Source organism: Saccoglossus kowalevskii, chromosome 17 (genome assembly GCF_978046115.1).
Source record: "Saccoglossus kowalevskii chromosome 17, keSacKowa6.1, whole genome shotgun sequence".
In the NCBI taxonomy this organism is placed as follows: Eukaryota; Metazoa; Hemichordata; class Enteropneusta; family Harrimaniidae; genus Saccoglossus; species Saccoglossus kowalevskii.
In genome coordinates this window covers 5,911,442-5,934,195 of record NC_140657.1, presented here as the reverse complement: position 1 = coordinate 5,934,195, position 22,754 = coordinate 5,911,442, and the positions used below count along the sequence as shown (strand labels likewise).

Below are 22,754 nucleotides of genomic sequence, written 5' to 3'. Positions count from 1 at the left end.
AGCATGGAAGGTACTAACGGAAGGAGCCACGAAGCTATTGTTTTAGCTTTACCCTATGATCGTTGTCTTGTTAGCTTTTAGCATCTTGGTACAATGGGTTACGCTAATCTCGAGCATTCGGTAATATACGGAGGATGTTCGGAAGCGATAGTCGAACCTTGCATGTACAATATTGAAAATGGCGTCTGGTTTAAAAGCTGTTGTTTCCGGAGATCTTGGCGAACATTAATGGAAAATTGTTAGTACCTTCCATGACTCAAGCAACAACATAATAGAACAACTCGTTAAAAATATTCTAATGTCTCATTCCCACTTCGTATAATATACAGACAAATTCCCACTGACCCCCAAGGGCTGATAACAACACCAGGGCTTTAGATTTTAGAGAATCTCACTCAACATAATCATTAAGTCAAATCTAGAAGTTTTCCTAAAATAAAGCGGTCTTGAGTTGCACCAATTAAAGGTATGTTTGGTTAATTAGTGATTACACACCAATATTACAAGTATTCAGTGCTCAAATAGTTCCGGGTTTGCGATCATGTAAACTGATTCAGTTTCATAATTTTTCATGATGATAAGAAAATACATAATTGTATAAACCAACTTTATGTGCCAGACTCTCGTTTAACTAAATTTAAATGTAACAGCTTTACTGATTCACTGTCGTATTAATGTTGGTCCAAACATGGAGGTAAAAACCCCCATGGTCTAAAGTTACACAATAAGAAGCTGTAAGAAGCCATTGCTCGAATAGAGAGACGTTCGTTATTAGTACACAATACACAAAACATGTGCCATTAACCCTTGCGATTTCTTTTTTTTTTTTCAGTTGAGGTTTTCTCCACCAGTTTGTGAGTATGTTACACTGAAGATGTTCGAATTTTCACAAAATGATAAAATTAACGTCTAGTCTTCAAAAGGTCATTTATAGTGAGTTTTAATCAGTGGATAGAAAGGTGCATCTCCCGTGATCATGGTAACCAATGAACGTAACGTGTTGGTGTCACGTGACGAATTGCGGTCGTGACTGTTCAAACGTCAAGGGTACTTTATTCATACGTGTAAGACATTTTAGTCCAGTAAAAATGGCTTTGCGCGGCTTCACTCGCTTCCTGTGCCCTGTGGTAAGTACATGTACTAGTATATCATCTATTATATACTGTTTACAATATACTAGTACCAACAGATAAAGTGGTTCATTGTGTGTAACACCGGAAGCACATGTTACTTGTTTTTAATACATTGGCGGAGTCACCGTGTTGGTGACGGTGGTATAGTGTACAATGTTACAGAGTTCAGTTCTTAGCCGTTAACGAGTGTCTATTCAGGTAACAGCCCACTAAATAAATTTGTATATACGGCAATGCTATCACAAGAAAATCATTGGTTTATTTTTTTTTTGCTCCATTGTTTCTCAGGTACGGGTAATAAAAAACATACACCAACATTTACAGCTACCGTAATTGGATGTTGACTCTGCGTAAAAATATCGTGAAAAGAAAGAAATAAGGTTGTTCAGTATGACCATGTACAGATCCACTGATGAATTGTTAGATGGTTTGCGATCTTCAGTTTACACGAATGTGCTTGAGAGATTGACGGGACTATCTACTCTTGGAAGATAGCATAGGCTCCCTAGTATGCGCTCCCTGTGCATAGCATATGGAGGTGAAAAGCAGTATTGGCTTAAAATGTATAGAAAGTATTGGGCGCCCTAGACATGTTATGTAATGTGTTCCCTGGACACGGAAGGTAGTATTAGGATATTCACTGGATGTGGGAGGTAGTATTGGACTCTCTCGCAAAGGAAGGTAGTATTGGGTTCCCTGCATGTGCAAATGTGCTCCTTATACATTAAATGTATGCACGAATATGTAGAATATAACGTGGAATATACAACTATGTGGGTGGTCGCAGTAGCTTGTCACGTGAAAGCATGCGCGCGCATTATGGGCGTAAACGATGTTTAGCCCTTGAGCCAATCGCAATTAAATATTTGAATGAAAGCATTTGATCTATATTTAAATTGTTTTTATATAAATACGTCTATAATCTAGGTGTATAGCAGGTTTCTTTAAAGCAAACCTAAATGCGGCCTTAATTTATAGTTGTGTATATTCTAAACTGCATTCGAAATAATATTGCAGTGGTTTAATTTTGTTTTAATTATAACTGTACAGTAGCTTGGATAGGCATTTGAAGTGCTTGCAATTAAACACCATGGAGGCGATGACATGCATGACGCGATTGCTCCCTTTAGTCCTCATTTAAAGGAAACATCAATCCAAACAATATAATGACCTCTAAAGAAAAAGCTCCACAAATGTAGGAGAATGCAATTTACAGTTTTTTTATATCACTTTTCATTCTCTAGATATTCAACTTTTCATCAGTATCTTGATTTGTTTTCAGAATTTAACAAAGCTGACATCAGTTGGATCTATACGCTGCTCATCTACTCAGTCTGATAATAAATTGTGTTTTGGTGAGTCAGTGATATTATATGCATGGCATGAGCCTATACTAGAGGTAGAGCTTGATGTGCATGGCTACACACCTCGTTATCAAAATACCCAGTACTAGTATACAGTAGAATTCTGTAACGGTATAGTTGACAGTGCCACGTTAGAGTTGTAAAATAATGGCACAGATATTATGCAGCCAATGATGACCAGTGTTCACGATTAAACCCATTGTTTCGTGATCAGGAATACTACAAATCAAAAATGAATTTTAAACACCTTTTATTTTGTTTGTGATCAGTGCAAAACGATATAATGTCAACATGAAAACCCATTCCATCATTCAAAGGTGTACGGTGAAATATTTCTACTTTAAATGAATAAAAACCACACATTACAACTCTGTCTAGAAGCATAGAGTTGGTTGGGTCCTGGTTTGCTTATCGTATTTTTAGCAGGTCAATCGACCTCCGACCTTTGAATTTCTTGGACGACATCACTCATTTTTTTATCATTTTTTATCATTGAAAATGCCATATTTGTTTTGCAAGCTACACGAATAATTTGTTTTATTTGTCTTGGAAGTATGACAACTATGGCTTGTGGCTTAGTCGTGAGCGTACACTGAAATTTCTCAATCATAATATTAATTGATGAACGACTACAGATTAAAACGATATCGACGATTTGATTGGCCTTCATGTCAACTATTGACGACATTAAAGCGCCCGTCACTAGAGGGCGCCATTTGAATGAACGATTATGAGATTCTAATTTTGTTGAAATTAAATACGGACGCCGTGGTGGCCTTCGGTTTGATTTGAATGCATCAATACCAAATACCAGACAAGGGTTGTTAGCTGAGTATCTTGAAAACGAACGCCCAGTAATGTCGTATCCAATATCGTATGCATTCGCGTTAACGTATCACAATGTTATCTCTTCAAGTAGAAATATTACGATCGTAGTTAGCATCACCGGTAGAATAGTTTATTAAAATATGAAGAACACATTGAAAATGGAATCATCCACGTTGGTCCACATACACAATCATGACATTATATGATACTACACTATATAGTTGACGTATTACCCGATATAGTTGATGTACTGCACCATATAATTGACGTACTACACCATATACTAGTAATTGACGTATTACCCGATATAGTTGATGTACTCCACCATATAGTTGACGTACTACACCATATAATTGACGTATTACCCGATACAGTTGATGTAGTGCACCATATATTTAACGTACTACACCATATAATTGACTTATTACCCGATATATCTAATGTACTGCACCATATAGATGACGTACTACACCATATAATTGACGTATTACCCGATATAGTTGATGTACTCCACCATATAGTTGACGTACTACACCATATAATTGACGTATTACCTGATGTAGTTGATGTACTCCACCATATAGTTGACGTACTACACCATATAATTGACGTATTACCCGATATAGTTGATGTACTCCACCATATAGTTGACGTACTACACCATATAATTGACGTATTACCCGATAGAGTTGATGTACTGCACCATGTAGTTGACGTACTACACCATATAATTGACGTATTATCCGATATAGTTGATGTACTGCACCATATATTTGACGTACTACACCATATAATTGACTTATTACCCGATATATCTAATGTACTGCACCATATAGTTGACGTACTACACCATATAATTGACGTATTACCAGATACAGTTGATGTAGTGCACCATATATTTGACGTACTACACCATATAATTGACGTATTACCCGATATAGCTGATGTACTGCACCATATAGTTGATGTACTCCACCATATTGTTGACACACTACACCATACAGTGGACGTACTACACCATACAGTGGACGTACTACACCATACAGTTGAGCGACTACACAGTGCGGTTGACAAACTACACCATACTCTTGACATACTACACAATACAGTTGTCGTACTACTCCATATCGTTGACGTACCGCACCATATAGTTGACGTACTACACCACACTATTGTCGCTCTACACCGCACACCGGACGTACTCACCATATTGTTGACGTACAATGCCATACTGTTGACCATTATAAAAGTTACGAACTACCGAGAAATATTTTTTTTAATTCTGCAACAATTCTCCCGTGACTATTATTCGCATATAAACATGTCTCAGTGGAAAGCATTGAGAAGCCATTTACAAGTAGATTATACGTGATAAAACATTTTTTATTTATATTGAGGATAGATTATTCATTTTTTTCTTAATCTCACAACTAAGTGACATTCATACAGCGCCATATTTTCCTTTATCATATTACTAAAATAATTTTCTTTTGTGTGCAGATTTCAGCCCCGAACAACAACAGATCCAAGAACTATGTCGTAAGTTTGCAAAAGAAGAAATCATACCAAAAGCGGCAGAATGGGATAAAGCAGGGGAGGTACTAAATATAATAGTCTGTGTTGTATATAGCTTGTAAGTTATTTCACATATATATATACATAATTTGCCCATACATATGTATTAAAAGTGTCCATACCATAAAATGAAGTTGAAAAGTCCACAAACAACGAATTATTACGGAAAGTAATTGTACTAATTACGATTACGCGTGGTTTAATAGTAATAAACATTATGTTTATATTTTTGTTTCCAGTTTCCCAAAGAATCACTAAAAAAATTATGGGAACTGGGTCTGCTGAATCCCGAAATTCCTGAAGTGTATGGTAGGTGTTGTTTGCTAGTCCAATCATTGTTATGTGAACCACAACATTACTAAATACGTATATACTTGCATCCATGGCTGGCCCAAATCACAATAAACTGTAATAACACCTTCACAACGAAAAAAGCTCAAAAACTATTATAAAACCAGCAAGCTGTATTTACATTGTTTTAAAAATAAAGAAGGAAGCTCTAAACAAAATACAAATTTATCGTTATCTTCATGATTTAATGTATTGTTCTTGTATAGTTGTTTCTGTGTAGCTTATTGTATTTTGATGTAAACATCCATCCAAACATCTGTCATGAATTTGTTTTCGTGTATCTGTTAACCGACTTAATTAGCTGATTATTAGCTGAATTGCTGTGTTATGTCTGTCATCGTTTAGGTCTATTTGAAGTTTTGGACGGAACTTGGCTCAGTGGTTTGGAACTAATTACCAGATAGCCGCCGCTTTTTAGACTACTCATTCTGACAGTTGGTATCCGTAGTTATTAATGTAGTGAACGATTAATCAAAAGATATGACGTTTTCAGTACTTAGTGTGATTGGCTTTATGATTGAAGGTTACGCCCTAGAGTCTTTTTACTGTTTTGTAATTGGTTAGAGTTTTGAAAATGAATAAAGAGAGTTTGAGTTGGTCTTGGCGAATACTCCACGACAGACGCGGTCCGAGAGAGTCCAGGGGCGAGCCTTGAGGCAGTCCAGTCTTGGGCGAGTCTTGGTTCAGCCTTGTGAGAGTCTTGGGGACTTTTCCCCAGGGCGCTGTGTCTTATAGAGTGCTCCAAAAGATCGACTATGACGAGAGTTGAAACGTATTCCGTTGTGTGTGTCTTATTTGACTGTAAAGTTAAAGTGACTTTCCCGATCCCGTACCTCGAGGGGACGAGATAGAGAGACGAGACGAGTTTCCCCCCTGACAAGTGTGGAGAACCCCGAGAGAAGGAAAGATTTCCCCCTGATACATCCATCCATTGGTGACCTGTTCAGGTATTACACTACTCGATTATTTACTTACTATACATTTGCATTTGTTATCAATATTACCTCAGGTGGTCCTGGATTAAATATAGTAGAAGCTTGCATTGCAATGGAAGAGTTGTCATATGGCTGTACTGGATTTAGTACGACAGTTCTAGCAAATACACTTGCTGTGAGTATGTGTCAGTTGTCACCACGTTTTGCTAGGGCATGTATGTTTCACTTTTTTGTGTTTTACAAGAATAGTCCATCATCTTACTGACAAAATGTGCACTGAGTGACTATTTGTGAACAGTACAAGTCCTTCAGTTTTTGAGAAATACACTTCGGCGAACAAAAACCTAATTGTGGTGAACAATTCACACTAGCACCCCCAACAGCAAAGAACACTGTTTGCATTCACTTTAAATGTGTATACTCTAATAGTAGCAAAGTTTAATGCATATTACAATTATCATCAACATATAATAATAGATAAACAAACATCAATTTAAAGCCACGGAATAGTGATGTGAACAATACATACTACGAAACAACGTATTGATGACACATGATGTGAACACCACACTCCAATTGTTTGTAAACACAGTTGTAGCTGTTTCTATTCGTGTAATGACAAAGAAAATAACTAAAAACTAAAAAAGTGAAATCAATTTATTACAGCAAGTGTCAGTAATCTTGGCTGGAAATGAGGAACAAAAGAAGAAATATCTTGGAAGAATGTTAGAAGAACCACTCTTATGTGTAAGTTGTTGCATTACCATACACGTCTTGCATTAATCATGTTCATGTACTTTGTGAAACGTCGAAGTGCACAGAATGGAAGTAATATTAGAAATTATATAATATATGTATCTCTTAGGGTTTTACTATTAAATAATCATTGGCATGTTTTTTTATTTGATCAACTATTTTTTTTTAATATTGTGTCTTGTGATGCCAGTAAACGATGAAACGTGATTGGTTAATTGATTGATTGATTGATTCAGGGGTGATTATTTCTAAAAGAACAATAATATTGTGGTACAATGAGTACTACATTTGTATCAATTGGACGAGTATGTCCAATTTGAGTCAATGCTTTAACATTTCAGTCATATGGTGTAACAGAGCCAGGTGGTGGATCTGACGTTGCCGGAATTAGAACTAGAGCTGAGAAAAAGAGTGACCATTATGTTATAAATGGATAAAAGATGTGGATAACAAATTCTGGATATGCAAACTGGTATTTCGTACTCGCCAGAACGTCTACTGATCCTAAACAACCTGCAAGTGGAGCTTTTACAGGGTTCATAGTGGACAGAGATACACCTGGACTAACACCAGGTAGAAAGGTATTCAATATGGCGTATCCTGTTATGAATAAAATATTCTAATAAATATATAGATTGCGATTGTTAAGTTTTATCATATGTATTCTATAAACAATAATGGCAAACTACACTGATTGGTTTCAGTTCTCAAATATCATGATTGATAGTCATGGAAATCTAACAACACCTAATGTCATCATTAACATGATTATGTTTAATCCAGGAGTGGAACATGGGGCAGCGTAGTAGTGATACACGTGGCATTACTTTTGAAGATGTTGTTGTACCTAAAGAAAATGTGTTATTGGGTGAAGGAGCTGGATTTAAGATTGCCATGAAATTTTTTGATAAATCAAGACCACTGGTAAAGAATAATATAATAATGTTGACACTATGTTTTTATATCTTTTTTTAAATTAATATATTATAATGTAACAATAATATAGTGATTCTCATTACAGGTGGTTGCAGGTGCCGTTGGTCTAGCCCGACGAGCATTGGATGAAGCAACTAAATATTCTCTGGAACGACGAACAATGGGCAAATTAATTGCTGAGGTTAGTATCATTGGTAGAACGTTTATGGTCCTGTTTATTTGATGACAGTACATGCTTATATCAATGTTAGAGCATTTGTTCATGCATCGCTAGACATGTAACGGTACAGGCTATATAGTAGAGCATTGGTGCAGGTTCTGCCAGTTGATGATTGTGCTCTTAGTGTATTTTGTATTTATTTATTTATTGGCGATAGATTACAGATAGTACAAAGAATTAAAAACATACGACAAGAGAGAGAGAGTACATTAATAATAAATAATAATAAAATAATAAATAATAAAATAAATAATAAATATTAAAAAATAAAATAAAATAAAATGAGCAACTGATCCATGGCTGGGGTAACAGAAGATAGCAATTGTAATGTTAGACTAGTATGATGAAATTGTTTACGCGTATCTGTTAATCGACTTAATTAGTTGATTACGAGTGAATGGCTGTGTTATGTCTGTCATCATTTCGGCCCATTTGAGGTTCTGGACGGAACTTGGTTCAGTGATTTGGAACTAATTACGAGATAACTGTCGCTATTCGGACTACTATTTCTGACAGTTGGTATTCGCAGTTATTAATGTAGTGAACGATTAATCAAAAGATATGACGTGTTCAGTACTTAGTGTGATTGGCTGTATGATTGGAGGTTACGCCTTAGAGTCTTAATACTGCTTTGTAATTGGTTAAGGTTTTGAAAGTGAATAAAGTTGTTTTGAGTTGGTCTTGGCGAGTACACCAGGACAGGCGCAGTCTTAGAGAGTCTTGGGGCGAGTCTTGATGCAGTCTAGCAGAGTCTTGGGCCAGCCTTGCGATAGTCTTGGGGACTTTTCCCCAGGGCGCTGTGTCTTATAGAGTGCTCGACTGACTGACTAAGACGAGAGTTGAAACGTATTTTGTTGTGTGTGTCTTATTTGACTGTAAAGTTTAAGTGACTTTCCCGATCCCGTACCTCAAGGAGACGCAATAGGCGAGACGAGATTCCCCCCTGACACGTGTGGAGAACCCCAGAGGAGAAGAATCCCCCTGATACAAATCTGTTTCCCCTGTATAAAGTTATTTCAATGGAAATAAAATACAAGGGCGTAGTATTCACCTAACACAATTGATTATTACAAAAAATATTACGAAGACTAATTATAACAGTAAATAAATAATACATAGAACTAAACATAGAAATACAGTGTAAATAAATAAGAAAATAAATTAATCAATTTCCTTCACTAGTGCATTGTCAATTTCTAAATAAATAAATAAATTTCTAAATAAATAAATAATTAAATTTTTAAATAAATAAATTTCTAAATAAATAAATAAATACATTTCTAAATAAATTTCTAAATAAATTTCTAAATAAATAAATAAATAAATAAATAAATAAATAAATAAATAAATAAATAAATAAATAAATAAATAAATAAATAAATAAATAAATAAATAAATAAATAAAATAAATAAATAAATAAATTAACCAATCAAGCAATTAACCACGCAAGCAATTAACAAACTAACTAACCAATCAACCAACCAACTAATTAACCAGTCAACCAATTATCCAATCAATCAACCAATTAACCAACCAACCATTTAATCAATCAATCAACCAATCAATCACCAATCACTAACCAATTAATCAATCATTTAACCAACCAAAAATTGCAAACTTATAGTGAAAACAAATACATTTTGAGTTCTTTTTTGAACTTTGCACGGCTGTTAATGAGTTTCAAATAACTGAGTGAAGCAGTCCATAGTTTTGAACCATTATAATCAATTGAATATAGACCTTTATTTGTTCTCTTTTTGGGAAGGGAAAAGTCAGAATTGGTTACAGATCGAGTGGTATAGTTGTGGGAATGAAACGAAAAATAGTCTAAAAGATTACGAGGGAATGTTTGATGCCGAAGGTCATGAATAAAAGTGCATAGCTGATATTTGAATAAATCATAAATAATAAGAATTCCTAAAGAATAGAATAGAGGTTTGCTGTGAGTATATTGGTCTTTGAATAGAATAATGCGTGTTAATCTCTTCTGTTGTTTATAAATTGGAGTAATTGTTGAGGGAAATGTATTTCCACAGACTTCAAGGCCATATGAGAGATGCGGAAGAATAAGGGCATTATACAACATAATGAGAATAAATTTTGGGAAATAGTGGCGAAGCTTGCTGATTAATCCGATGATAGGTATCTATCCAGAACAACGCCAAGATACGTTGTTTCGTCAACTTTGTTTAGAATGGTATCATTCATATGGATAGGCTGATTGTCATGATTTACTCGTTTATGTGACGAGGAAAAGAACATGTAACTAGTTTTGTTTGAGTTGACAGTTAATTTGTTATCATTACACCATTTGTTAACCAAAGACAGATTGTACTCTATATCTGGTACAGGAATGGAATGTGATGTTAGTGTGTGAAACAAGTTAGTGTCGTCAGCAAATAATTTAAATTGGAAGAAAGGAGAGGATTTAGAAATATCATTTATATATAAAAGAAAAAGTATAGGACCTAAGACAGATTCTTGTGGAACTCCATAATTGATAGGAAGGGTTGAGGAATGATAACCATCTACCTGAACATATTGTCTACGGTTAGATAGATAATCTTTAAACCAATTTAGAGGAGTACCCCGGATGCCATAATTGAGTAACTTGGATAGTAAGATTTCTTTTCCTGGATTATAATGTCCATTCGTTTGAATACAAATTTCTGTCAAAAAGCATGATTTTACAACTGCCAGTACATGTACATAAGATAGTGACGGTAATCTCTTTCTTCAAACTATACGATTGATCAACACATGCTCCTCGTAGCATCGTAGCTAATATACATACAAAGGTCTATTGATCATTTCATAACTTATTCTTCGAAAACGAAATTGCCTTTTGAGTGTTGTTTATTTGATTAAATTTACAACTTAATTGGTAGGCATATTTTACACAATAAGTCTATGTTAGAAGACAAATTCGAACCTATGACTTCTTGTGATATTGGCTGACAGTTACAGTTTGCAATTTGCACAAACACATTGTAGACTTGCATTTGAATAAAATGGTTTATTTAAATTTGTTATATGAATAATATTTTGTATTTTTAAATTTAATATTCGCATAATGCTGAACAATTATGAAATATAATATTCACCATCCAAGGCAACGAGTGACCAAGATGGGTCAACGTGTTCTCTAAGAAGATGATTGACTTGCATATAATTTATGTAATATATTTGTATTATATAGCATCAGGCAGTGGCTTTTATGTTAGCAGAAATGGCCATTGGTATAGAGTCTTCACGATCTATGGTATACCGTGCTGCTTTGCAGACTGATGAGGGAGAGCGCAACACGTACTATGCTTCAATTGCTAAGGCATTGGCCGCGGATGTGGCAAATAAATGTGCTACTGATGCTGTACAAATATTTGGTGGATACGGGTTTAATAGCGATTATCCAGTGGAGAAACTGATGAGAGATGCTAAAATATTCCAGGTAATTGCAAAGCTGGGTATTACAAGTCTTTGTCAGCGGTATTTAGGGATTATGAACCACAATATGCAACGCTGTTAACACATGTTGTTGTTTATTTTGTAGATTTATGAAGGAACGGCCCAAATACAAAAGATGATTATTTCAAGGCACTTAATTAGAAGATTTCAACAACAAAAGCATTAGCATCCTTATATGACATTGTCTGTTGAAGTGTTTAAGTATTACCATACGAATACGCACATTAACGTTCAGATGAAATTCCAATAACTGTTTGTAACCAAGCTTAATAAAGTGTAATAAGGAGTGTCTATGTGTATCCTACCAATGAACTTCGACTACTACCTTCCTAGGTCAGTTTATTACCCGGCATTCACACCCACCCCCTAATAAAACGCGGACTTTTGGAAAAATCAAAACACTCTTGTTTTAGAGAAACAATGTTTTCTCGTTCAGTTCGAGTGTTTGTGAGTCAACGGATGTGTCAACCTGGAATACTATTACCCCTTTCTCCTTCGCACAATTCAAGGGTCCGGGCATATCACTACTATCTCCCGTATGTTTTATTCAATTCGTTCATTTAAAGTCAGTTTGAAACACCTAGCCAAAATTACATCAAACAAAAGCAAAAATTACAAACATCAAACACAGAGAAAAACAACAGTAAGATTTCACAAATAATCAATTAAATATCTTAAAATGATGGTGACCACATTGACACCATTTGCTTAAAAGGATACAAATCTTTGCACTCCTTTATTCGATTAGGAAGCGAGTTCCACATTTCAGCACCATAATAAAACAATGACTCCAGTCCATAGCGTTTAGTCCTTGGTCGTTTTAACTGTAATTGATGAAAATTTCTTAAATTGTACATTACATTTTTCTCCTTGTATAAATCCCACATAAAAGATGGGGAGAGAGTTTGTTCACACTTTTATAAACTTCAACAAGTATGTCACGATTCCTGGACATCTCCAGTGTTTGTAGTCCAGCACGTTCCAATAAAGTTTGATAGCTGGACTGAAAATCATTGTACACAAATTTCAGAGCTCTGTATTGAATACGCTCCATCTTAGCAATGTTTGCTTTACCACAAAAATTCCAAACTAAAGAACAATAAGTAAAATGTGATAAAATAAAACATCTAAATATACATAGTCTTGAGGCTTGATCTGAATAACCCGACATTCTTTGCTAAACTTTCAATTGGGCGCCTGCCCGTTTACACAGAACACTAACATGATGATGATAATTTAAATTCTGATCAATATTAATTATAATTTTATGGGCCATTCTTAACATGAAACCATTCTTATATTTACACCTGTGTTTCACATTTAACCATCTATATACGTGCTGTATACTTTATGTTAACACTATAATTGAAGATCTGAAAATTGTATTCATTTTCAAATAAAACCATGTTTTTGATTTATTTATCTTACACATATCAGTTTTTTAACCTAAAAATAATATAAGATGGATAATGTCTATCAAAATTAACATTTCAGTAGATTTAAAAAATACTCTGTCTAACAATATTTGTTTATTCGTTGTAGTTTTTCGGTGATATTCATTTAATGTATGGTTTCAGAATTTTTGAATAAACTAAATATACTGTTAAATAAAAATTGTATCTTCTTTCTAAATTTGTGGGAAAAGGTTCGACGTATGTGTGTGCGAGAGAGTAAAACAAGGCAATGTTGACTGTTTCAAACCTAAAGAAGAACTGCTTTATTTCTTAGTAATACAGAGATAATTAACATGTGTTGTTTATACAGTTGAAGTAAACAACTAATACTAAATATAAAGTCAGACATGAAGGCGGCATTAAAACTATCTACACACAGGATGTTACGTAATCCCTCTATTAATACCAGCCATGAACAATATGTGGTAAGAGTCTGATGGCGGCAGCGTTTGAAATAATACGACAACTACATAGATTTTCCGATAAAATTTTACATTCCAATAACCAAAAATCAGTGAAAAATTAACTTTATACATACAGCTAAAATATCTATAAAATAAATTATTTTTGCAGTACTGATTTTGTCATTGAAAGCACGATTCATTTCATTCCAGAAATGTTATCCAACACTAGAGACACTTTATATTAGGGAATATGTATGAAATACATACGTGAAAATGTTGTTGATTTTGGAAAGGTCAGGGCATGCCAATTTACAAAACCTATCTATGTCATTTATTACTTAATGTGTGTTCAAATGGTAATACAAAACATTATTATACAGCGTAGCGCCGTATGTAGTGGCAAAATAAATGAGAAAAACATGTAGAATACGTATAATTGAAGAAAATTATTATTCATATTCCGTTTCTGTAAAGCTGTAACTTAAAGTATGTCATATTTCTAGTCGTTTGTTATTTTTTTCATTTGCACAACGAATATATATATATATATAGTTAATTATATATATATATGTCAGTATTGTTTTGGGATGCCGATGTTAGGAACGCAATGATCGGGAACAAAATCACGGACTTTAAATGCCCGGATGATGCGAGAGAATAGTTAATTACATAACACTGTCCATTGACAGCGTAATTCGTCATCATTCAGTGTGACGAATTGTTTGTTTGCGCTAAACTTCATCATTCGTCTGTCATTTTTCTGCGGCCTTAGATCGTGGTTATGATGGTATAATTCGATCTACACATATTAGAAACGCTAACAGACTTACTAGTCGCCTGGTTACTAAGTTATACCCACTAGATGTTAATGTAAACACCACGCCTACCGAAGTCCTCAAAAATGACACTCATATGGACATAACACATAAACTGTGTGGTAATACTCACAGTCAGCTGGCGCACACGTGATAATAAAATAATTACGATATTTACTAAATGGGGGCCGCCATCTTGAACGACGCATAAAACTAAATAAGAGACAAGTTGTGAAACGCGTTTTTTCAGATTTCTACAAATCAAGACAAAAATACCAATCTTTCACAAAAATACGGTCCGTTTGAGTTATATTAAGCCAACCGATAACAAAATTCGGCCGAATTCGTCGTTTTTGTGTGGAAAAATCCATTGCATACGAACACCTAATTACGCGAAGAACCTAGAACAGTAAGCCGGGGTATTTAAAACTAAAAATTGGCATTCCAGCTCAGCAGCCAATCAGTGACGGCCTAACGCTTAGATGACAATTTCGGTAAGTCTCCTTGGGATTGGAATGTAGTGTGAGTTCCCTGCACGTTTTGATCTAACTTACAAGTTAAAAGCAAAGTAATTACCAGTCAAATACATTATCAGTCATTCTTCATTATTATACACAAAACAAGTGCCAATAACCCCTGCAAAATAATATTTTTTCAGTTGAGGTTTTCTCCACCAGTTTGTGAGTATGTTACACTGAAGATGTTCGAATTTTCACAAAATGATAAAATTAACGTCTAGTCTTCAAGAAGTCATAGTGAGTTTTAATCTGTGGATAAAAGGGTGCATATATCCCGTGATCATGGGAACCAATGAACGTTACGTGCCTGGGTCACGTGACGAATTACGATCGCGACTGTTCAAAGGTCAAGGGTATTAGGTTTAAAGTTTATACGGGTCAGACATTGTAGTCCAGTAAAAATGGCTTTGCGCAGCTTCACTCGCTTCCTGTGCCCTGTGGTAAGTACATGTATATCATCTGTTAAATGTACCAACATACGAAGTGGTGCATTATATTCGGAGTGTAACACCGGAAGCGTATGCCACTTGTTTTCAATACATTGGTGGGTTACCGTACCTCAACACCGTGTTGGTGACGGTGGTATAGTGTACAACGTTACCGAGGCCAGTGCTTAGCCGTTAACGAGTGTCTATTCAGATCACAACCCACTAAATAAATTTGTATATACGGCAATGCTATCACGTACAAGAAAATCATTTCAAGTTAGTTTCTTCATGGTCTATTTTTTTTAGCTCCATTGTTTCTTAAGCACGGATAATAAAAAAACATAAACCAACATTCACAGCTACCGTAATTGGATTTTGACTCTCTGCGTAACAATATCGTGAAAAGAAAGAAATAAGGTTGTTCAGTATGACCATGTGCAGATCCACTGATGAATTGTTAGATGGTTTGCGACCTTCAGTTTACACGAATATGCTTGAGAGATTGGCGAGACTCCCTAGGCTTGGAAGGTAGCAGAGGCTCCCTAGGCATGGAATTAGTATGCGCTTCCTGTGTACAGAATGTAGCATATGGAATCCGAGACATGGACTGTAGCATACGGTTACGATGATAAATAATATTGGGCTCCCTAGAGGTGAAAAACAGTAAAAGATTAAAATGTATAGAAAGTGTTGGGCGCCCTAGACATGTAAGGTAGTAATGGGAACATGGTAATGTGTTCCCTGGACACGAAAGCTAGTATTCCACGTACTTAGTATTGGATTTTCTTGACGTGGAAGGGAGGACCGTTTCACCTGAAAACATGCGAGCGCATTATGGGTGTAGAAAATGTTTAGCTCTCGAGCCAATCATAATTAAATATTTGAATGAAAGCTTCTGATCTATATTTAAATAATTTTTTATATAAATACGTCTATAATCTAGGTGACAGCTTTATGCCCTAAATAGTGGGTTTCTTTCAGTTATTACTGGTAACTTGGTTTTATGTGTAGTTACGTAATATATGTATTAAAATATGAACGATTTGTTTTCAGAATTTGACAAAGCTGTCATCAGTTGGATCTATACGCTGCTCATCGACCCAGTCTGATAATAAATTGTGTTTTGGTGAGTCAGTGATATTATACAATTAACGACATAACATGAACCTATACTAAAGGTAGAGTTGGATGTGCATGGCGATTGCTAAACCTCTTGTCCGTTATCGAATTTTAAACTTCTGGAACATCATTAATTTAGTTTGCGATCAATGTAAAACGATATAATGTCAACATGAAAACCCATTTCATCTTTTAAAGGTGCACGGTGAAATGTGTCCACTTTATGTGAATAAAAAACACACATTACAACTCTGTCTAGAAGTCAATCAATGGAAGCATAGAGTTGGGGTCTTGTTCGCTTATCGCATTTTGAGTAGGTCAATCGGCCTCTGACCTTTGAATTTGTTGGACGACATCACTCATTTCGAACTCTATTTTATTATTGAAAATGTCATATTTGTTTTGCAAGCTACACAAATAATTTTTTATCAGTATTTGTCTTGGAATTATGACAACGTACGACCCTATACGGTTGACGGAATGCACCATACAGTTGACGTACTACACCATGCAGTTGACCGACTACACAGTGTGTTTGACGAACTACACCATACTCTTGACATACTACACAATACTACACCTTTTCGTTGACGTACCGCACCATATACTGTAAAATAACTAATTTTCACTGGGTTTAAATGTCACTGATTTAGCATTTCGGGTGTATTTAGTGGTTTTAAATTCACGGTTTTATCATTTAGATAATGTGTTCTATGCTCATTTTGACATATTCACTGGGTTTTAATTTAGCGCATTTTCCAGTCAGTGAAATAAGCAAAATTAAAACCCAGTGAATAATTAACCCTTTTACAGTAGTTGACGTACTACACCACACTGTTGTCGCTCTACACCACACACCGGACGTACTACACAGTCTGTTTGACGAACTACACCATACTCTTGACATACTACACAATACTACACCATATCGTTGACGTACCGCACCATATTGTTGACGTACTACACCATACTCTTGACATACTACACAGTACAGTTGACGTACTACGCCATATCGTTGACGTTACGAACTACCGAGAAATATTTGTTTAAATTATGCAACAATTCTCCCGTGACTATTACTCGCATATAAACATGTCTCGGTAGAAAGCATTGAGAAGCAATTTACAAGTAGATTATACGTGATAAAACATTTTTTATTTATATTTGAGGATAAATTAGTTATTTCTTGCTTAATCTCACAACTAAATGGCATTCAATCAGCACCATATTTCCCTTTATCGCGTTGCTATAATATTTAATTTTCTTTTGTGTGCAGAATTCAGCCCCGAACAACAACAGATCCAAGAACTATGTCGTAAGTTTGCAAAAGAAGAAATCATACCAAAAGCGGCAGAATGGGATAAAGCAGGGGAGGTACTTACTATAATAGTTTGTTTTGTATATATAACTTTCTGAAGATTTGACTGTTCACTGTTATTACGTAATGCATGTAGTCTCAAATCGTTGCGTTCACTGTGTTTTTTGAGAGACTGTCCTTTTCGTCGGCGTGTTAGGGCTCTGCTAACTGGTCCTTATAGGTCATTTTTAATCTAAGGCCTTGACCATGTTATTTATAAATTATAAATGTCAGGAACATGGTTATGTACACTGGTTATGTTTGAAACAAATCCAGATATTCACGTCACTAAATGTCAATGCGCGAAAAGTAAATACAGCTAATTGTTGAAATAAAATCAATAAATTTACACTCGGTGGGTGAATTGAAAAATGAAATGAGGGATGCAGCAATACACACCATCTCCATGCAGACAAATAGATCGCAAATTGGAACATATTGACATCGATCTTTATATTTATTTAAAAATTGTTCCCCTTCAAATATGTTACTAGTAATGTTAGTATTAAATGGTTACTAGTTATAGCTGTCACTACAGTTGGAAATAACAGTTATGATTGTGTGACCCAAGTTGGTGATAACTAATCAGTTCTTGAAAAGTTGGTAAAACTTAGTTACTACTTATAGTTGTCACTAGATGTGTCACTAAATAACTGGTTGCTAGTTTAGATGTCCTGCAAATCTTTCACAAATATATAGACATAATTTGCCCATACATGTATATGTATTAAAAGTGTCCATACCATAAAATGAAGTTGAAAGCCTACAAACAACGAATCAATACGGAAAGTAATTGTACTAATTACGAGTACACATGGTTTAATAATTAATAAACATTATTTTCATATTTTTGTTTCCAGTTTCCCAAAGAATCACTAAAAAAGTTATGGGAACTGGGTCTGCTGAATCCCGAAATTCCTGAAGAGTATGGTAGGTATTGTTTGCTAATTCAATCATTGTTACGTGGGCCATAAAATTACTAAATACATTTACTTGCATATACAACCATGTCTGATCTGCTTTGACACACACACTGGTATTATACAACTACTTATGAACAGTAAATTATACGAGAAAGAAAAAAGCTCAAAAACTATTATAAAACTATCGAGCAGTATTAGCTTCGCTGTCGACTTTGTCGAGCGGAGCTTATCATCTGAGTGATTGTCCGTCGTCGTCCGCCGTCCGTTTCAACTTTTTACTTTTTCTACTTTTTCTTGAAAACTAAAATAGTTTTTGCCTTGATACTTGGTGTATATGTTCCTTGGGCAGACTTCTCTGAGATTTGTTCATTTCGTGATGATATCTTCAATTCTCTAATGTTGATGGATAATTGTATCATTTTTGGTAAAAAGTTATATTTTCGACTTCTTGTTAAAAACCGCAAATCCAATTGTTTTGATGTTATATATGTAGGTACCTCGGATATACCTCTTTCAGATTTGTTCATTTTCTAGTGATATCTTCAGTTCTTCAATTGAAATGTGCATTGCTAACTGGGGAGGCTCCTTGTTTACATTGTTTTAAAATAAAGAATATAGCATTAAACAAAATACAAACTTGACGTTATCTACATGATACATCCATCCAAACATCCATCCATTGGTGACCTGTTCAGTTATTACACTACTCGATTATTTACTTACTATACATTTGCATTTGTTATCAATATTTCCTCAGGTGGTCCTGGATTAAATATAGTAGAAGCTTGCATTGCAATGGAAGAGTTGTCATATGGCTGTACTGGATTTAGTACGACAGTTCTAGCAAATACCCTTGCTGTAAGTATGTGTCAGTTGTCACCACGTTTTGCTAGGGCATGTATGTTTCACTTTTTTGTGTTTTACAAGAATAATCCATCATCTTACTGACAAAATGTGCACCGAGTAACCATTATAGGTCATTCAGCTTTCGAGAAATACACTTCGGCGAACAAAAATCTAATTGTGGTGAACAATTCAGACTAGCACTGCCGACAGTAAAAACACTTCAGTAAACAGTTCACGCTAGAAAGAAACACAGTGGTGAACAATTTTGTGTTAAGAGACGTATCGAAAGGAAGTATACAATGAAGTGTGTATAAAATCCAATAGTAGCAAAGTTTAATGAACACTACAACTATCATTAACATATAATACATGGTAAACAACCAACATCAATTTAAAGCCACGGAATGTGATGTGAACAATACATACTACGAAACAACGCTTCTGTGAACAAAACGTGCTGCTAGCGTTGACATACCCATCACCACTTTACACCATAAAAACACTATCTGTCACCAAGAACTGACATGCGCTGTTGATGTGAACACCACACTCCAATTGTTTGTAAACAAAGTTGTAGCTGTTTCTATTCGTGTAATGAAAAAGAAATTAACTAAAAACTAAAAAAATCAATTTATTACAGCAAATGCCTGTAATCTTGGCTGGAAATGAGGAACAAAAGAAGAAATATCTTGGAAGAATGTTAGAAGAACCGCTCTTCTGTGTATGTTGTTGCATTTACCAGTTACTATATATGTGAATATTACATTTACTTGGAAAATAAAGTTTATGTACTTTATTCGAAGTGAATAGATTAGGAAATAATATTAGAAATTATACAATGTATTTCTTGGGATTTATTTTTGAATAATCATTGACATGTTTATTATTATTATTTGATAACTAATTATGTATTTTTGTTGTGCCTCGTAATCCTAGTATGTGGTGCAACTTGATTGGTTGATTCAGACTTGATTAGTGTTAAAATAACACGGATATTGTGGTACAATGATTACTACAATTTGTATCAATTGGACGAGTTGGTTCAATTTGAGTTACTGAGTCAAGGCTTTTACATTTCAGTCATATGGTGTAACAGAACCAGGTGGTGGATCTGACGTTGCCGGAATTAGAACTAGAGCTGAAAAAAAGGGTGACCATTATGTTATAAATGGACAAAAGATGTGGATAACAAATTCTGGATATGCAAACTGGTATTTCGTACTCGCCAGAACGTCTACTGATCCTAAACAACCTGCAAGTGGAGCTTTTACAGGGTTCATAGTGGACAGAGATACACCTGGACTAACACCAGGTAGAAAGGTATTCAATATGGCTTATCCTGTTATGAATAAAATATTCTAATAAATATATAGATTGCGATTGTTAAGGTTTATCATATGTATTCCATAAACAATAATGGCAAACTACACTGATTGGTTTCAGTTCTCAAATATCATGATTGATAATCATGGAAATCTAACAACACCTAATGTCATTAACATGATTATGTTTAATCCAGGAGTGGAACATGGGACAGCGTAGTAGTGATACACGTGGCATTACTTTTGAAGATGTTGTTGTACCTAAAGAAAATGTATTATTGGGTGAAGGAGCTGGATTTAAGATTGCCATGGGAGCTTTTGATAAGACAAGACCACCGGTAAAAAATATTATAATAATGTTGTCATTTTAAATAAAGGGTATTTATATTTTGTTAAATTATTAGAATGTAATAATAATATAGTGATTCTCATTACAGGTGGCTGCAGGTGCCGTTGGTCTAGCCCGACGAGCATTGGATGAAGCAACTAAATATTCTCTGGAACGACGAACAATGGGCAAATTAATTGCTGAGGTTAGTATCATTGGTAGAATGGTTATGTTCATAGTAATTGATATTAGTAAAGGTTAATATCAATGTTAGAGCATTGGTTTGTGTAATTTTAGGCTGGTAAGTTAATTATGTTACAGGTTATTATCTATATTAGAGAATTGGTGCAGGTTCTGCCAGTTGATGATTGTACTGCTTAGTTAGTGTCTTTTTCCTGGATTATAATGTCCATTCGTTTGAATAAAAATTTCTGTCGAAAAGCATGATTTTACAACTGCCAGTGCATGTACATAAGATAGAGGTGGTAATCTCTGTCTTCCAAGTATACCATTGATCAACATACGCACCTCGTAGCATTGTAGCTAATATACATATAAAGGTCTATTCATCATTTCATAACTTCTTCGAAAACGCGCGATAACGGAATCGTCTTTTGAATATGTGTTTCTTTGAATTATCATCTTTTAACACGTTGGCATATGTTGCACCTTAAGTCTATATTAGAAGAGAAATTGGAACCTATGACTTCATGTGATATTAGCTGACTGTTACAAATTGCCCAAACACATTGTACACTTGCATTTAAATAATTTGTTCATTTGTTATATGAATAGTATTATGTTTTTTTAAATTTAATATTTGCATAATGCTGAACAACTATGAAAAATATACATTAACCAGCCAAAGAAACGAGTGGCCAAGATTGGTACAACGTGTTTTCTAAGAAGGTGATTAACTTGCATATAATTTATGTATTGTATTTGTATTATATAGCATCAGGCAGTGGCTTTTATGTTAGCAGAAATGGCCATTGGTATAGAGTCTTCACGATCTATGGTATACCGTGCTGCTTTGCAGACTGACGAGGGAGAGCGCAACACGTACTATGCTTCAATTGCTAAGGCATTGGCCGCGGATGTGGCAAATAAATGTGCCACTGATGCTGTACAAATATTTGGTGGATACGGGTTTAATAGCGATTACCCAGTGGAGAAACTGATGAGAGATGCTAAAATATTCCAGGTAATCACAAAGATGTGTATTACAAGTCTTTGTCGGCGCTATTTGGGGATTATGTATTTGAATATGCAACGCTGTTAACACATGTTTGTTTGTTTTTTGTAGATTTATGAAGGAACAGCCCAGATACAAAGGATGATTATTTCTAGGCAATTAATTGGTAGATTTCAACAACAAAACCATTAGCATCATTACATGACATTGTCTGTTGAAGTATTACGAATACGCACATTTCAATTGTAATCCCAATTAACTGTATCCAAGCTTAATAAGTGTAATAAAGTGATTTTAAAAATAAAATTTATCCCCCTTCCTATTAAAACGCGGACTTTTGGAAAAATCAAAACACCATTATTTTAGATAAAGGCTGCATTCTCGTTTTGTACGAGTGTGTGTATGCATTTGATATGATTGCTGGACCATGTTCAACAACATAAAAAACGTGGTTTTCCACTGTCAAAACTATATTATTGTC

At 34.8% G+C, this 22,754-nt stretch overlaps 3 protein-coding genes across 4 annotated transcripts; all 3 read left to right on the top strand.

Annotated features, from left to right (window-relative positions):
- The first annotated feature begins 1,061 nt into the window (after nt 1–1,061).
- On the top strand, nt 1,062–22,579 carry LOC100368424 (medium-chain specific acyl-CoA dehydrogenase, mitochondrial-like). 2 transcript variants are annotated; one of them, XM_085491785.1, is made up of 11 exons: nt 1,062–1,127; nt 16,237–16,309; nt 17,579–17,676; nt 18,520–18,589; nt 19,340–19,440; nt 20,069–20,149; nt 20,509–20,748; nt 20,948–21,088; nt 21,188–21,283; nt 22,034–22,282; nt 22,385–22,579. In XM_085491785.1, the coding sequence occupies exons 1-11, from the start codon at nt 1,089–1,091 to the stop codon at nt 22,463–22,465; spliced, it is 1,269 nt and encodes a 422-aa protein (XP_085347911.1). In that variant the 5' UTR covers nt 1,062–1,088; the 3' UTR covers nt 22,466–22,579. The 2 variants fall into 2 exon arrangements, with proteins under 2 accessions (XP_085347911.1, XP_002735282.1); XM_002735236.4 differs by lacking the exon at nt 1,062–1,127 and adding an exon at nt 15,094–15,195.
- On the top strand, nt 1,666–7,379 carry LOC100369033 (medium-chain specific acyl-CoA dehydrogenase, mitochondrial-like). Its single transcript, XM_085492347.1, has 7 exons — nt 1,666–1,671; nt 2,416–2,488; nt 4,826–4,923; nt 5,140–5,209; nt 6,261–6,361; nt 6,853–6,933; nt 7,284–7,379. Exons 1-7 carry the CDS (start codon nt 1,666–1,668, stop codon nt 7,377–7,379), a joined length of 525 nt encoding a protein of 174 aa, XP_085348473.1.
- LOC146732611 (medium-chain specific acyl-CoA dehydrogenase, mitochondrial-like) lies at nt 7,368–11,730 on the top strand. The gene is made up of 5 exons (XM_085492345.1): nt 7,368–7,523; nt 7,726–7,866; nt 7,964–8,059; nt 11,299–11,547; nt 11,650–11,730. The coding sequence occupies exons 1-5, from the start codon at nt 7,383–7,385 to the stop codon at nt 11,728–11,730; spliced, it is 708 nt and encodes a 235-aa protein (XP_085348471.1). The 5' UTR covers nt 7,368–7,382.
- Nucleotides 22,580–22,754: the final 175 nt, after the last annotated feature.